Source organism: Capra hircus, chromosome 7 (assembly GCF_001704415.2).
Source record: "Capra hircus breed San Clemente chromosome 7, ASM170441v1, whole genome shotgun sequence".
Lineage (NCBI taxonomy): Eukaryota > Metazoa > Chordata > Mammalia > Artiodactyla > Bovidae > Capra > Capra hircus.
Genome location: NC_030814.1, coordinates 38,753,677 through 38,770,288, shown reverse-complemented (window position 1 = coordinate 38,770,288; position 16,612 = coordinate 38,753,677). Strand labels below are relative to the sequence as shown.

Below are 16,612 nucleotides of genomic sequence, written 5' to 3'. Positions count from 1 at the left end.
GCCAATTTTCTTAGAATAAATCACTCTCACTACATATACAATGGGCTCTGTTTTTCTGGAGAGCCCTGCCTATTCGGTGGTGGTGCTGGGCTGACTCTTGCAGCTCAGCCCTGGCCCCAGGGAGGCATAGCTCCAGCTCAGAGGGCAGGAGCTCTTCTTGCAGTCACCCACTCCTCCCCGACAACCTCTGAGTACCAGTGTGAATCCCTGGGGCTGACGAGGAAGAGAGAGGGAGGGCTAGCTGAGAGAAGGCCAGGAAGAGAACCCAGAGAGGCCACAAATAGGTGATGTATTTATTGCAGGACCACTTTTTCTCTGGGCTGGGCTGGCTGTGAGGCTCTATTTGGGGGGAGACCCTCACAAATGGCCAGACCCAGAAAAGACAGACACAATAACTCGGAATCCAAACCAGTTGCACATAAATAGAAGGAGGCTGGCAAGGAAAAAGAGAAAACAAACGAACGTGCACTTTCCTATGCTAGTGTGACGTGACCCCTCCGTGCTGGCGTCCAGGCTCTTCTTTCACTCAGCTTCCGTGCTGAGGCTCCCATCAGCTCTGAAAACCACCTTCGGATCTGACTTCCGGCAGTCCCTGTGCCAGTCTCCTAGACTGGCAACCAAGTCAAGAAAACCAAAATGGGTTCTTCTTTAAGAAACAAACCAAAATACGCTTCCATGGTTCTTTGCACCTCCCGGTCCCAGGGGATGAACAATGTGACCACTGACCCCAAACCAACCAAAAAAGAAAATACACTGAGCACAAGCCGTGAGTCAGAATAAAAACATATTGCACATGGTTCCAAGAGTCTTCCTGAGAGCCCTCTCACTGCAGACCCAAATACCGGCTTTTGATCCAATCCATCGGTGGCTGTCAGTGGTGTCACAGACCCCACACGCCCCCAAATCCAGCTGGCGTCAGGCGTACATTCCACATTATGATCTTTTGCTCTGAGCCAAATGCAAGGCCAAGGCTGGGTTTAACCTCATGCACTAGAAGCATGCGGTGGAGGGAGGGAGGTGGGGGTTGCTGGTGTTAAATCTTTGTCTACTTTTCAACAGTCTTTTTTCTCTGGGTGGTTATCGAAGTTCTACAGATGAACAGAGCATCCAAGATGTGGAATCTTCTGGAACCGAGAGCTTGGAAAGTGGTTCTCCCCAACCATACATTTTTGCAAAAGGGAGCTCTGTGGTTAATCAGGGGTCCATCCCAAGCTGGGTTAAAACCTACAGCCCACGCATGGGACAGGCAGTGTAGCAATCACCAATGTTTTTCTCCTAAGCAATTTTCAAGTATCACAAAATCCCTGATATAGCATGTAAACAAGACATCTTACTGAACAGAAAGCCAGGTCACTTCAGGAAGCAGCAACACGTGAAACATCTAAAAGGCTGAAGAAGGTTTTAGGTTCCACAACAAATCAAGACAGCTGCTCACTGTGTCTCAGGAGGCAGACGCATACCCAGGCCCCTGCGGATGGAGCCAGATGGCATCTACTGGGGTTCCTGAGAGCACGTCAGGCCACCCCCTTTCCAATGGTGTAGCTGCCATCAGCAAAGAATAAAGGCGTCTTCAATGCTAAAACCTGGAGGTGCTCGTGCACTGCAGGTCTGCATCCAGTCTCCAGCCTCCTGGCCTCTTCCCAAGTCTTCCTCGACCCGCTGGGCCCCTCTCCAGAGGGGGGCCACTGAGCCACCCTCCTGCACCCTAACCACAAGTGGAAGACATTTTTCCAGAGGAATGCTCTCAGGTGAGGTATGTCATTACTTGTTTTGCTCCGGGTCAGTTTTATTTAAAAAGACCACAGACGCGCTCTGTTCAAGGGCCCTGAGGCTCTCTGTGGGGATGGCCCCTCCCAGGTGCTTCGCTGGGCTAGGCTCCCCTGGTCAGCATCCTCTTCCTCTGCCCGGGTCTCCAAGGCCTCCCTGGGTGGCTAAAGGTGCCCTATCTATCAAAACAGCCTGCGGGGAATGCATGACCCCCACTGAAGTAACTGCTCCCATAGGTGGCGGCGAGGCAGTGCCTGGGCTCGGCTGCGATCGCCATCTGCATGCTGAAGGACGCGGGCAGCGGCACAGGACACACGTCCAGGGGCTGGAGGGTGGGGTACAGGGCGTGGAGGGATGAGCTGGTGCCCCCTGAGAGCAGGGTCCCCGAGCGGTGGGCTTGCAGTGAGTCCCGATAGGCCAAGCACAGGTCCTGCACGGGGGCCTGGAATTGGGCCAGCGCCGTCGCTGACGGCTGGCTGAGGCCCGGGTAGGTGGATGGCTGGAACAGCACCTGGGTGGGTGAGCCGGGCACCATTGCCAAGGCCTGGCTCTTGACAGCAACGGCATCCTTGAGGACGTTGTCATAAGCTCTGAAAGGAAAGGACTGGGTGAGACGTGGGAGGCCAGAGGCCGCAGCGCCAGTCACCTGCCTTGCTGAGTGGGATGTGACCCATGTGCTGCTGGCCTCTCCTGGCTTGTGCTCACTGCCTCAGCTGATCTCCGACTAAACCCAGGCCCCAGATCTCAGTTTGGACCTGCTTCCCACAAAAGCCCGGCAACCCGCAAGACTAACCTAGCTGTTCATGTAGACCCTCTGCACTGCCCCTACTTGGCGGTCAACACTGCAGACGATAACTTTCAGGGCACTACGTGGCCCCTAGTGTGGAGTTTAAGCTTCGAGAGGGAGGGCCCATCTGCTTTTGCTCATCACTGCATCCTCACACAGGGCACAGAACTGCCCGCTGGTGCTTAGGTGAGCACCCCTTCTGCCTTCAAGACACTTTTGGTCAGCTCCATTCCCGGCTGAGATGGAGTTATGAGACTTAGCAGATTTCAAACAGGTTGTCCCCAGGGGCCTAACTGTCTCCATCTGAAAAGCAGGATAGAACAGGTTTTTTCCCATCTCAAAAAAAAGAAAAGGCTTCCCATAATAAATTTGTTTTGGGAAAATAATTAGAGGCTTTGGTAAGAAAGAAATAAGTGAAGCTGTGGCAGGTCTGAGCAGGGGGCTACCCCAGAGCCTTGGAGAAGAGGCAGGGCTGGTGGCTAAGTATCTGGGACACTTGTCCTCATTCAGGTCAGACCATATTCTCCAGCTTTCAAAAGGCAGAGATTTTAAAATCAGGGCTAGGGAGCATGACTGATTTCAGAGGATTGAGACAAAGGCAGCTGTACCAGGAGGGTGAGAGATGGCTCTTCAGAGGCGTGGCTCTGAAGTGAGCGGGACCAGCACACAGGAGATGCTGCCAGCCGTTGGATGCAAGAGAGACCAAGTGCAGCCAGCTGAGAGCTTTCTGTCCTCTCTGTCCTCCTCCCTGCAGTCACTACTCTTTGGCCTCCAATATCAGTTTTAGGGTGCTGTGTCTTTAAGCATCCTCTCTGAAACACTGAACATTTCCTCCACAAGATTCCTAGGCTATGGTCTCTTAAGTGAAGCCACTCTGGGCTGAGCAGGCTAAGAGTTCACTTTGTGACCACGTCTGAGAAAAGCAGCTCATAATGAGAGTCTCTCCATGTGATCACCCAGAAGACTGACTGATACATTGGGTCAAAGAGGCCAGACTCTCAGAAAAATGTGCAGTGAGCCCCTCTTCTCCTGCACTCTTGACCTGACAACTGCAAACCCAAAGCTACCCAAAATAGGAAGGACCAACTCCCCAAATCTGAATTCTATCAGGAGTCATGGTGGTTCACTTTCTGTGAGCCACCAGGACACCATAAGCGTCTAACTGCAGGAAATCACCTGAGGTGGGCCTTACGAGCAAGTGGAAGTTGGCTATTTCAGAAACACAAAAGGATCAGGAGAGGAGCTTACACCAGCAGGATTTCGATGCACGTGCTGAGATGTTCCAGGGAGTAGTTTGAGATCCTCTGCAGGTCTCTGGTCCAATAGGGAGAAAGCTGAAGGCAAATCCTAGAGGCCCCAATGCAGGCTGCAGCCACCACAGAAGGCTGGAATTTATAGAAAATATGATCTGGAAGAGAATCACAGAGAGTCACCATCAGAAGCCTGGCCTTGGAGCTCTGCCTTGTGCTCCCTGGGAACTGGGAGACAAACGATTAGGCCCAAGGTTGTTCACCATACACGCAGTGCAGAGGGTCTACATGAAAAATTAAAATAGCATGAATTTTCATTCTTAAAGCACCTCAGCTCAAGGCCTGCGATTTCTGATGTCAGCCTAGAGCAGCGATTGTCAAAATACATCCCTGGCTTCCAGGGCCTGCAAGGGACTTGCTGATGCTACAAGGAGAAACACTAAACATCTGTCCTTCCTTTGAAAGACAGTGGTGAACACACACCATTTCAAAGACTTCTGTTTGGGGTGCTGACTAAAGGCTATTTAGTAACGAAACCTGGCCCACAGCAGGAACTCACTGAAAATCTGCTGAAGAACGAACAAACGAATGAATGTTAAGAATTTGATATTCATAAATTTACTCAGTAATCTTCCCCTCACCCCACCCCAGATTTATTGACAAACAACTGACAAATACTATATGATGTACAGTGTGATGTTTTGGTATAAGTAAACGCTGAAATAATATGAGAAATCTTAATGTCCTACTAAGATATTTGGCAACCCGGCAAAGCTGGTACTAATACGTGCAAAGGCAAACTGCTCAAATTCCCACAATTCTCATGAAGAATAGTTGCTTATCTGCACATTACTTTCCTGTCTTAAACTGTTCATGACTTTCAATGATTTCAACATTTGCCTCTTAAAGTATGAATTAGGCAGGGTGGTATGGTTATAAGCACAGTCAAGAGTCAGACTCCCCAGCTTCAAATCCTAGCAATAACCTTAGGATAAGTTACTTCACATTTGAGTGTCAATTAAGAAAACTGATTTGTAAAATGAGAGTAGCATAAGTGATCTTCATGTGAAGTTGCTGTGAGGTTCAAATGAAACAAGACATGCAGAGCACTGCCTGGTATACAGTAAGTGTTCACTTACTGCTTAATATCACAATTGTTGATATTATTACTCATAACCATTTTGGCTTGGAGTGGGTTATCAGGTGGTTAAATCAACAGTATTTCTGACCTAGTGTTGTACCTAATACCTAGATCTTAATACCCAGATCTTAAGACACTTTAAGCAAAAGTCTCCAAATGGTAAAAGTGTATTGCTAAAGCAGATGGAAACAAAACCCTCTTCCCCATCCTACCTGTACGATACTCTTTCAGAATGACCTACCTGTGACTCTGGGCTACTCAGATCATCTGCAGTGTTCCAAGTGAGTTAAAAACTACGAGGCAGGTGATCAGAAAACAGACAGACTACAGGCTGCCTGCACACAAGCTACCCGTCCTTTACGCATTATTGCTAACTCACTCCGTCTCTGCTTACCCCTGCAAATCTTTCTCTGCCACAGACTACAGGCTGCCTGCACACAAGCTACTCGTCCTTTACGCATTATTGCTAACTCACTCCGTCTCTGCTTACCCCGGCAAATCTTTCTCTGCCTATCCCTGCAAAGTGGGGGTGATCTGGTGATGTGGGTGCACTGGCCCCTGACTCTGGCTCCTATGTGGGTGGGGAAGCATGGACAGGCCTTGACATTGGCCCCACCTTGCAGGGTGACCTCTAGGAAGTAGTGGGCATACTCCTTGAGGCACTCTTTGGTCTTGCGGGGGCAGGTGGTGGGCCAGCTGTGGCAGTGGTGGTCCTTCTGGCTGACGGAGGCTAAGAGGTAGTAGTCGAGGAAGTGGGCAGGCGTAGGCAGGCAGAGGTTCCAGCCAAAGGCCTCCAGAAGCAGCAGCTCTGTACTCAGCAGCTCCTTCCTGGTGAGGGAGAAGTTCTGGCTGCTCAGGATCCTGGTGCTGTTTATCTGCTCCAGCTTGGGGACGTGGTCTTCCCGATCCTCAAACTTACCTAAGGGACAAGCAGAGATTATGTGAGACAGCACTTGCTGTAAAGGCCCTCTTTATAGTACCTGATGGTGCTGGCAAGGAGAAGAGCAAGCCCAAAGGCATAGATTACAGATCTATCACATTTGAGCTCGAATCCCCACACCATCACTTCCAGCTGTGTGATCATGGAAACATGTCTCATCCTCTCTGTGCCTCAGTTCTCTATGTAAAATGGAACTTATACCTCCTAAAGCTTTTGTTAGATTCAATGAGATAACACACACCAAATGTACAGACCAGCGTGTGGATCACAGAAGATGGGCCCTCCTGTCTGGTCTATACTAATTCAACATCAGGATTGGTCAGGGGGCCACAGTCATGGGGACCTTGTAAATCTGGCCTGTCGTTGCAGATGTGGAAGAGCCCTTCAGTGGCTCCCTAGTATCTTCAATACTGAGCTTTAACTCTGTCAAAGGTTTCTGAGTTTGGATTTCCTTAAAACAGTTTTCTTGGGAGGTGAGCCTGGAGAAGATGTATAAGTAGGAGAAGACAGAAAAGGGATGAAAGCCAAAGGGGCATTTTATCTTGAAGAGGTATCTAAACGCCATGTTCACTGCGGCATGATTCACAAGAGCCAAGAAAGCCTAAGTGTCCACTGACAGATAATGAATAAAGAAAACAGTTATTTATATACAATGGGTCCCATCATTTCATGGCAAATAGAAGGGGGAAAAGTGGAAACATTGACAGACTTTATTTCCTTGGGCTCCAAAATTACTATGATGGTGACTGCATCCGTGAATTTAAAAGACACTTCCTCCCTGGAAGGAAAGCTATGACCAACCTGTACAGCATATTGAAAAGGAGAGACATCACTTTGCCCACAGAGGTCTGTATAGTCAAAGCTATGGTTTTCCCAGCAGTCGTGTACGAATCTGAGAACTGGATCATAAAGAAGGCTGAGTGCCAAAGAATTGATGCTTTCAAACTGTCGTGCTGGAGAAGACACTTGAGAGTCCCCTGGACTGCAAAGAGATCAAACCAGTCAATCCTAAGAGAAATCAACCCTGAGTATTCACTGGAAGGACTGGTGCTGAAGCTGAAACTCCAATATTTGGCTGCCTGACGTGAAGAGCCGACTCACTGGAAAAGACCCTGATGCCAAGAAAGACTGAAGGCAGGAGGAGAAGAGGGGGGAACCGAGGATGGTTGGATGGCATCATCAACTCAATGGACATGAGTCTGAGCAAGCTCTGGGAGATGGTGAGGGACAGGGAAGCCTGGCGTGCTGCAGTCCATGGGGTCGCAGAGAGTCGGATACGACTGAGCAACTGAACAAAAACATGTTTGTTGTTGTCATGTCCGACTCTTTGCGACCCCATGGACTGCAGCACGCCAGGCTTCCCTGTCCTTCACTATCTCCTGGAGCTTAAAGTGATATTATTCAGCCATGAAAAGAAGAAAATCCTGCCATTTGGGACAACATGGATGGACCTTGAGGTGAGTAATGAGAGAGACAGACAACTACTATAAGATATTGTTACTGAAGATCACCAAGTTTGTGTGCCCGACACAGTAAGGCCAAACAATACTAAAACACTGGAATTTGGAACAGAGAAAGGTTTATTACAGGGATATGAAAGGAGATGAGTGACTCATGCCTTAAGAACCCCAAAGTTACTGAAAGCTTTCAGCAAAGCCATTTTAAAAGTAAAAAGATGAGGGAGGGACATGGTTACTTGTGTCAGAGCCTTTGTTCTTGAGGTCAGGTAATGACGTTCCTATAAAGCTCCACCAAATGAATGTTATTCCCTGTTCTGACACAAAAGGGCCAGGTCCCAGGTTCTGGGACCTTCACCCTCCGAGGCCCAGGTTCTGGCTGAGAGGAGGCAGAGCTCAGCTGGCAGCTTCCTCAGGGCCACGTCCCAATATCCTGTCCAGCTGTCATCGCCGAGGGAGCCAGGCACTCAGGACCCAACTGGCCCTCACGCTCCTCAAGCTGCCCGTACGGCGGGGGCAGGTCCTGAAAACTGTGAGCCAGGCAGACGGCCACTGCTATTAGGTCACAGACAGGGACTGAGGAGAGGTTCACAGCTGCCTTAATGCCTGGGCCAAGGCTAGTGAGTGGCCTTGGCAAGGGCTCTGGTGCCCTGCAGGACATAGTCCCCAGTCTGTTCTCTGGGCCCCCAGTTCACCCGCTGGCCCAGGGCTGGGTGAGTTGGGGGGCCTAGGGGAGAAGGCCGCGATCCGCCTCTTAGCTCACTCTGCACCTCAGGACCACCACTTTCTAGTTGTCTGAATCCCCTCACTAACTGTTGTTGCTTGTGGGCGGGGCCCACTGCCCCGCTGTCCAATGGCAGAGAAGGACCACTAACGGTTCCTCTCTGACAGCTGGTTGCCAGTGGGCCGTGGCCCACTGAAGCACCTACCAATGACTGAGCAGGACTCACTGCCTGGTAACAGTGTGCAGAGTGATGCTGCACAGCAATGGCTACTATGCTAAGGGCTGAGCTCCCGGCACTGCGTTACAGTATTTGTTACATGCAGAATCTTTAAAAAATTGAACCCAGATACAGATAACAGATTGGTGTTTGCCAGAAGCAGGGTGGGGAATGGGATCAGAAGGTACAAACTTCTAGTTATAAGATAAATTAGTCCTGGGGATGTAACATAGGGTGTAGTGACTAGTTAACCATATTGTATATTTGAAAGTTGCTAAGACAGTAGACCTTAAAAGTTCTCATCTTAAAAAAATTCTATGTGAGATTATGAATGTTAACTAATTGTGATTTCACAATATATGCATACACCAAACCATTATGTTGTACAACTTAAATCAATACATTATGCCAAATGCATCTCAATGAAACTGGAAAACATGGTGTCATGTAACTTCCAAGACAATGCTTTAAGAGGCCTTACAACTTTTTAAAAAATTATTATTTTATTTTGGCTGTGTTGAGTCTTAATTGTGGCACACGAGATCTTCACTGTACCATGGCGGACCTTTCATTGCAGCACATGAAACTCTCTAGTTGTGGCCTGCAGTCTTAGTTACTCCAAAGTATGTGGGATCTTAGTTCCCCAACCAGAGATCGAACCCGCGTCTCCTGCATTGCAAAGTGGATTCTTAACCACTCGATGACCAGGAATGTCGAGAGACACCTTACAGATTCAGCTTGGCCCTACCTGGAGTGTCATTCCCAGACCTCCATGTAAGGAAGCACATGTAGCCTCCTGGAGTCAAAGAAGCCACAAGGATGAGAACAGACGTGCCCAGGCAACATCCAGCACTGATTCTCATACATGAGAATGAGGCCACTCGGGACCTTCTAGGCCAGTGGATTCTCCAGCAACTGTATGAATGAGCCAAAGTGAAACCAACACAGAACCACTGTGCAGTGCACACTGCTGTTGTTTTAAATCACTAAGTTTTGGGGTTGTTTGCAGGAACAGATAACTGGAATATACTCATACTGGTGCACAGTGACAAAAAGATGTGAAATCCCACAGACTGACCTGTCACAAAACTCGGAAAGGGACTTCCCTGGCGGTCCAGTAGTTAAGAATCTGCCTGCCAGTGCGGAGGACATGGGTTTGATTCCTGGTCTAGGAACTAAGATGCTCAGAGGCAACTAAGCCCATACACCACAGTACTGAAGCCTAGCCACCCTAGAGCCCATGCTTTGCAACAAGAGAAGCCACCACAGTGAAAAGCCCTCCCATCACAACTAGAGAAAGTTCTCACACAGCAATGAAAACCCAGCACAGTCATAAATTAAATTAAATAATTTAAAAAAAATTTTTTTAAAAAGAAGTAATAGCCGAGTCCAGAGATAAACAGGCTCTAGGTTAGACATTTACAACTGGCTTCCTATTTGCATTTCTTGGGGCAGGAAGTGGGCTTCAGACTGGACACTTCTAACCAGTCTCCCGCTTGCATTTCCTGAGATAAGAGACAGGTGGGCTCCAGTTAAGGCATTTACAATCAGCCTCCTATCTGCCCTCCAAAATGGAAGTAACAACAGAAACAGGGGAAACAGCCAGCCTTTGCCTCTCGTAAACACCTTAAGGTAATAGTCATGGCAAGGACAATGAGGGACAAAATCCTGCTTGAGTAAAGGATGAAGGAATTTCTGCTCCCCACTTTTTTGGATAGACACTACACATGCACAGAAAGGCTCCTTGTGAGCCAAAAGTCAGGGAATAATGCTGGACCATAATGAGTCCTGATCCTCCCAGAAGACTTCACCTCAAAATCTATCTTGGTTGAGGGGTGTGCACACATCCAAGAGAGGGTCCCAGGGTAGGTCAGATGTGGAAAAAGAAACCAGATAATTGGCTAAAGGTAAACAAAGACCTGTAAGAACTGACCTATACAAATGACTTACCCACCTCTTTACAGCATTCCTCCTCACTAAGGGGGACATCCACAACCTTTCTCTCTGGGCATGCATCTCTGCCTTGCTTCTGTCTTAACAAACTGCTTCTCTGTGTGCTCTCCCACCTGTTACACGGTCTCTAATGATAAACTCTGTACCTGCATTTACAGTTCTTGTCTCTATGATAAACGCATTTTTCACCGGGGGCAAAGATCCATGGAAAAATAGCTTCTAGCCTGTAATTCTGGTTGGTCTGGTGGCTGGGATTCCTGGTTTTCATCCAGGCTACCCAGGTTCAATTCCTGGGTAGGAAATTAAGATCCTACCTCACACCACTGCTCACTGCTGCCTCACTGAGGTCATGATTACATACTGGAAGATCCTGGAAATAAACTGCATGAAATACATCCAAATGGAGCTAGATACAAACAAAAATAAAACACAAACCTTGGGTTATCCTGCTCAGGGTCAAGGGAATGGAGGATTTCCATAGTAATGCCGCTGGGCAGTCATCCATGGTAGAAGCCCCACAGGCAGCCTGAGCTGGAGGCAGCTCTACAGGAGAAACTGCTGGGGACTCCTAGCCTTCACACCAATGCTCAGGGAAACCACTCACACCGGACTGTGGCCTTGGCCACTGAAGTTTTCTGAAGGCACTGTGCCCTCCTTGCCGACAAGCCTTGGTTAGCGCAGCCCCTCTGCCCGAAGCACCTTTTCCCACCGTCCTGTCATTCCACCAAGCTCACCCTGTCCTCCACCTCAAAGCCACTCCCCTTCGGAAGCCTTCCCTGACCACAGTCCCCACGTGCTGCCTGACACCCACATCAGACGGTGTACCCAAGGCCTGACCTCAGTCCCATCACGCTGGCCTCCAAGTCCAGCCTCGCTGTGTGCAGAACAGCTGCTGGAGCAGGTGTCGGAAAAGGCAATGGGTGACCTAGTTGAGCTTGGAGCACACATCTGTTCCGACAGCGGGAAGAGCCAACAAAGAGTCCACACACCTGTGCACAACTGCCAGCGCCCCGTGACCCAGTTCTCAGCCGACACTCTCACTCGCAGAGAGATAAGGAAGTAATCACTTCAGGCAGGCAGCCCTGCAGCAGAGACAACACACTCCTCACCAAGGCCTCAGAAGACGTCACTGAGAAATGAAACAGCGACTCTGGGAGGCCTGCATCTTCTCAGGGAGCCAGGCAACAGCCAGCCCACCGGATGGGCAGAGACGATGACATGCAGTTCTGGTCTTTGCCTCGGAGGAGGGACCAGTGCAGCCCAGACTCATCTCCTTCCCAGCCTGCCAGGCACAGCCCTGCCTCCAGAGCACACACCTCCCCTTGTACCAGGGCAACTCGGACAGGAAAAGGCGAGGACAGTGCTGCCCCTTCCCCAAGAGGAAGAGGCCTTTGTATGATGAAATCCGGGGAGGGGGTGCTGCCTGCTGATCAGGCCTTGCCACGTTCCGCAGCCTCAGGGCCCCACGCCCTCCCCAAATATTGGATCCAACCACACCTGAAACGTGACCCCTCCTCCAGCGGGGTGTGCTCATGCCCTCACCCACCTTATCACATGTCCTCCAGAGCTTTGATCAGAGGCCACTGGGTGTCATCAAGGCACTTCTCACACTCAAGATTTTTAAATTTCAAATCTACTGTCAGTGGCCAGCAACTGGCCATTAATAGGTCACTAACAAGTATGAGAGCTTCCCTGGTGGCTCAGTGGTAAAGAATCTACCTGTCCATGCAGGTGATGTGGGTTCGATTCCTGGGTTGGGAAGATCCCCTGGAGAAGGAAATGTCAATCCACGTCAGTATTCTTGCCTGGAGAATACCATGGACAGAGAAGCCTGGAAGGCTATAATCAGTGGAGTCGCAAAAGAGTCAGACACGACTTAGCAACCAAACCATCAACAAGTGTGAGCCCCAGAAGAATAGGAACCACATCCCACACGTTCTCAGCTGTGCCCAAGGTCCCAGCACAGTCCCTGGCACACAGTAGATGTCCCATGCCTATTTGTTGAGAGAATGAATGGTTCTCTCTGGATAGTTGAACTGTGCTTGTTGCTTCAGTCATATCCAGCTCTTTGTGACCCTAAGGGATGTAGCCCGCCCGGCTCCTCTGTCCATGGGATTCTCCAGGCAAGAATATTTAAGTGGGTTGCCATGCCCTCCTCCAGGAGATCTGCCCACCCCACCCAGGGATCGAACCCACATCTGCTGTGTCTCCTGCACTGTAGGCACATTCTTTACTGTCTGAGCCACCAGTGAAGCCCTGGTTGAATTGCAGGCCGTATGAATTGTTCTCTGATGCTCTCTGATTATCTGTACTCCCTAATTTTTTTCTCCAATGATTCACATATTCTTTTGGCAACTTAAGAAAAAAACTTTTTTTGCCAACTTATTAAGGTTTCCCTGAACCTTGGGCTCACTTGAGTCAATGCTGTTCACAGGCACTCAATAGCTAGAGCTCCTTTCTTCCCAGAACAGAAGGTGAAGGTGAAGGTCACAGCTCTGGCAGAAATATCAATCATGCCGTAGTGGCACTGAGACCCTTCCATGGCTCTGCTGGCAGTCAGCCATCTATCCCAACAGGCTGCTGCTGCTGCTAAGTCACTTCAGTCGTGTCCGACTCTGTGTGATCCCATGGACTGCAGCCTACCAGGCTCCTCCGTCCATGCGATTTTCCAGACGAGAGTACTGGAGTGGGTTGCCATTGCCTTTTCCTTCTATAGATGAGGCTGAGGTTATTTAATGAAGCTGAGAAGCAGCATATCACATTTGAGAACCACAAGCCTCAACATCACCTAGGAACCTGTTAGAGAGGTGAATCCTTCAGCCCCACTCAGACCTACTGTATGAGACTCAAGGTGGGGCCTAGCAATCTGCATCCTAGCAAGCCCTCCAGGTGGCTCTTCGGCACACTCAAGTTTGAGAACCCCTGCTCTGGCACACTGTACTTCCTGCAGTTCTGTGGAAGTAGAAGAATCTCTCATCCAACCCATCCCTTTAGATTAGTTCAATGTCGTACTCTGTGAAGCCTTGTCAAACTCCTCAGTCAGCAGACTGGGTTCCTAAAGCACCTTATCCTGCCCCTATCAGAGCCTTTGCCACACTGATTTTAACTGTCTCTGATGCTGGGCTACCTAAGGCAAGGAAGGGCATCTTATTCATCTCTGTATCTTCAGCACTGGAATATAGTAGGCACTCAAAAACCGCTCCTAGAATGAACACATGAGTGAATAATCGATGCCACAGTGCAGAGTGGAGGAGGGGTAGAGAGTGAAGGGGTGGAGGAGGGTGCAGAACGAACCTCCCAGGGCCTTTCCAGCAATTTCACCCTGGAGTTGACAGAGCCCCAATTAACTTTTTTTTTTTTTGGCCTCACCCTGCAGCATGTGGGATCTTATTTCTCCTACCAAGGGTCGAACCTGCGTCCCCTGCATTGGAAGTACAGAGTCTTAAGCACTGAACCACCAGGGAAGTCCCAAGGCCCAGCTTACTTTGCCCACCCTTCCCTGGCCTTCTCAGAGTGGCACTGGCGTCTGAGGGTCCATATCCCAACAGGCAGATGTACTCAATCAGATTAGTTCCTCCCTGCCCTTGTTGCTTTCAAACTTTTCAGAGTTGTGCCTTTCCCAGAGCTACCAGGACCCAAAGAATCACCCTGAAATGGAAAGGCCAGCAGTTACTGAGGAATCTGATTCTCCGGCTCCCTCTGCTCCCCACACAGGGGAAGCTTCCTGGGGACTCACTGCACTGCAGGCCAGAGCAGGGCAGAGCTGGGTCTGAATCCTCAAGTTGACTCTGGACCTAAAAGCACTGAAATCCACAAGCTGTTCATTTCCTCTCTAGGAATATGCCCCACGTGGAGAAAGCATGGCTGTGCAGTATGCAAAGTCCTCTAAGACGTACCCAGCACAGAGAAATGGATGGAGCTCCATGCTGGGCTGGGCACTGGGCTTTGTGCTGGACACATGCTGGATGCACCCAGGTAGGTTCTGTTCAGAGCCCCAGGGACTTAGAGGAAAAGGGCCTGCAAGCACTCAAGTCCATACCTAGGAGCGACCTCACAGCCCATGCTATTAGAACAACACATTTTACAGCCAGCAAAGATTTTATGAGTTTCTGACACTGCATATGCAGGGCATCCTTCTTCCCAGGTCTGGGGGCCAGGCAGCCCTTTGTTCCCAGCCTGCCAGCACCAAGCACCGCCACCCAGCTGCTTGCTCCTGACTGACAAAGGGCACAGACAACAAATGCCAGGAGTCTTCAGGCAGGTCCCCTGGAGGAGTGGGGGACAGAAGTCTGAGTCTTTCCAAGTCAGGCAAGAGCCACAGTTTGCCTCCAACTTGTTTGATATACTTTTATTAGGAAAACTTTCAAATCCACAGGAGATGAAAGAACAGAACAATGAACCCAGATGACCCCTCCCCAGAGTCACCAATTGCTGACACAGAGCCACAAAATTCTGTGTGTGTGTATGTGTGTAGTATATAAATATTGGTTTTGCTGGACTATTTTAATTAAGTTGCAGACATGACATGCCACCCCTCGTTACTTCAGCATCCATCCCTGAGGACATTTCCCTATATTATAATGCCAGTCACAATTCCAAGAACATCAACAGTAATGCAGTGACAGTTTCTAACATTCAATCCATATCTGGCTTTCCCCAAGGGTCCTGAAAATGCCTTTATAACCTTTGTTTTTTGGATCCAGATCCAACAAGGCTACACATGGTGTCTATTACATCTCTTTGGCCCCACTCTTTGTTTTTCATGACACCGACTCTGGATGAATCTGGGCCAGTTGTCTGGTACAGTGACCCATATCCTGGACTTCCCTGATTGTTTCCTCATTATCAAACAGTTTGGTCAACAAGACTACAGAGGCGATGCTTTGTTCCTACTGGGTCTCCTCAGGAATTATACAAGGTCAGTTTGTCCCAGCAATAGCAATGCTACATTTGATGACTTGGTTAAGGAGCTGAAACCAGATCTCTCTATTTTAAAGGGACCACTCTCCTGTGAAATTAATAAGTCATCTGTGAGGTGACACCTCAAGATGAAGTGAATACCCTGTTTCCCAACAACCTTTAACTCAATGGTTTAGCATCCATGGATGATCCTTTCCTAAATAAATTGTTATACTGGGGTTGAAAAAAAAGAATTTAATCTGTATTTCATCTACATTTCATCTACCATTTCACCTACATTTTTCTTTTCACACTGTTCCAATTTTGAACAGTGGGAGTACTATCAACATACTAAGGTTAAAAAAAAAAAATCCTAAGCTTCCCTGGTGGCTCAGAGGTAAAAAATCCACCTGCCAACGCAGAAGACATGGGTTCAATCCCTGGTATGGCAAGATCCCACATGCCAAAGAGCAACTAAGCCCATGAGCCACAACTACTGAGCCTGTGCTCTAGAGCCGGAGAGCCGCCAGCAACTAAGTCCACGCACCCTAGAGCTGCTGCTCCATCACAAGAGAAGGCACCACGATGCAGAGCCCATGCACCACAATGCGGAGCCCATGCACCACGATGCGGAGCCCATGCACTGCGATGCGGAGCCCATGCACCACAGCTGGAGTACACCCCACCTGCCGAAACTACAGAAGAGCCCTCGAGACAAGGAAGACCCCACAGAGCCAAAAATAAATAAAATTATAAAAAGAAATCCTAAGCCTATCAAAGCACTCACCCTGAATCTGGGAGGCCAGTGGCACACACATGAGCCCAATGTTAGTGGTGATGGTGAAACATGCAAACACCACCTTTGAGGATGTTCTGCGCATCAGCTAGCTGACTGCTCCCACACTCCCAGGGGCTGGTTCAAAGAGAGCCTGAGCCACTCTTGGAAGGTCACAGTTAGTAGACTGATGACACGTGTCCACCAAGTGGCCTAAACAGTCTCCACCACGGTGGCCAGACACTGCAAGCCAGCAAGCCTTGGAAAGGATATCCACACAATAGCTTTTCCTTTTTTTAAAAATGGCATTTTTAAAAATTGTAGTAAAATGCACATAACACAAAATGTACCACTTTAACCCTTTTAATTGTACTGATCAGCGACATTAAGTACATTCACACTACTGTGTAACCAATCTCCAGAACTCTTCATTTTGCAAAAACAGAAACTCTGTACCCACTTAACAACTCTCTGTTCCCCTCGCCCAGCCCCTGATAACTGCCTTTCTACTTTCTGTCTCTTGGAACTGACTAAAGATTAGCTCTTTCTTATTCTACCTACTGTCCTGACAATCAAGCCTTCAGTTCAGTTCAGTTCAGTCGCTCAGTCATGTCCGACTCTTCGCGACCCCATGAATTGCAGCACGCCAGGACTCCCTGTCTATCACCAACTCCCAGAGTTCACTCAAACTCACATCCATCG

General features: G+C 49.1%; 1 protein-coding gene across 1 annotated transcript in view; it reads right to left on the bottom strand.

Moving 5' to 3' along the window:
• The window catches only part of CCNJL (cyclin J like), a 64,625-nt gene continuing 48,292 nt past the window's right edge, over positions 280-16,612 (bottom strand). The window contains exons 4-6 of the mRNA XM_018050089.1: positions 5,562-5,864; positions 3,803-3,962; positions 280-2,357 (exon numbers count right to left, since the gene is read on the bottom strand). Of these exons, the coding sequence (XP_017905578.1) occupies positions 1,943-2,357; positions 3,803-3,962; positions 5,562-5,864 (878 nt within the window). The 3' untranslated portion in view covers positions 280-1,942. The remainder of the gene's footprint in view (positions 2,358-3,802; positions 3,963-5,561; positions 5,865-16,612) is intronic.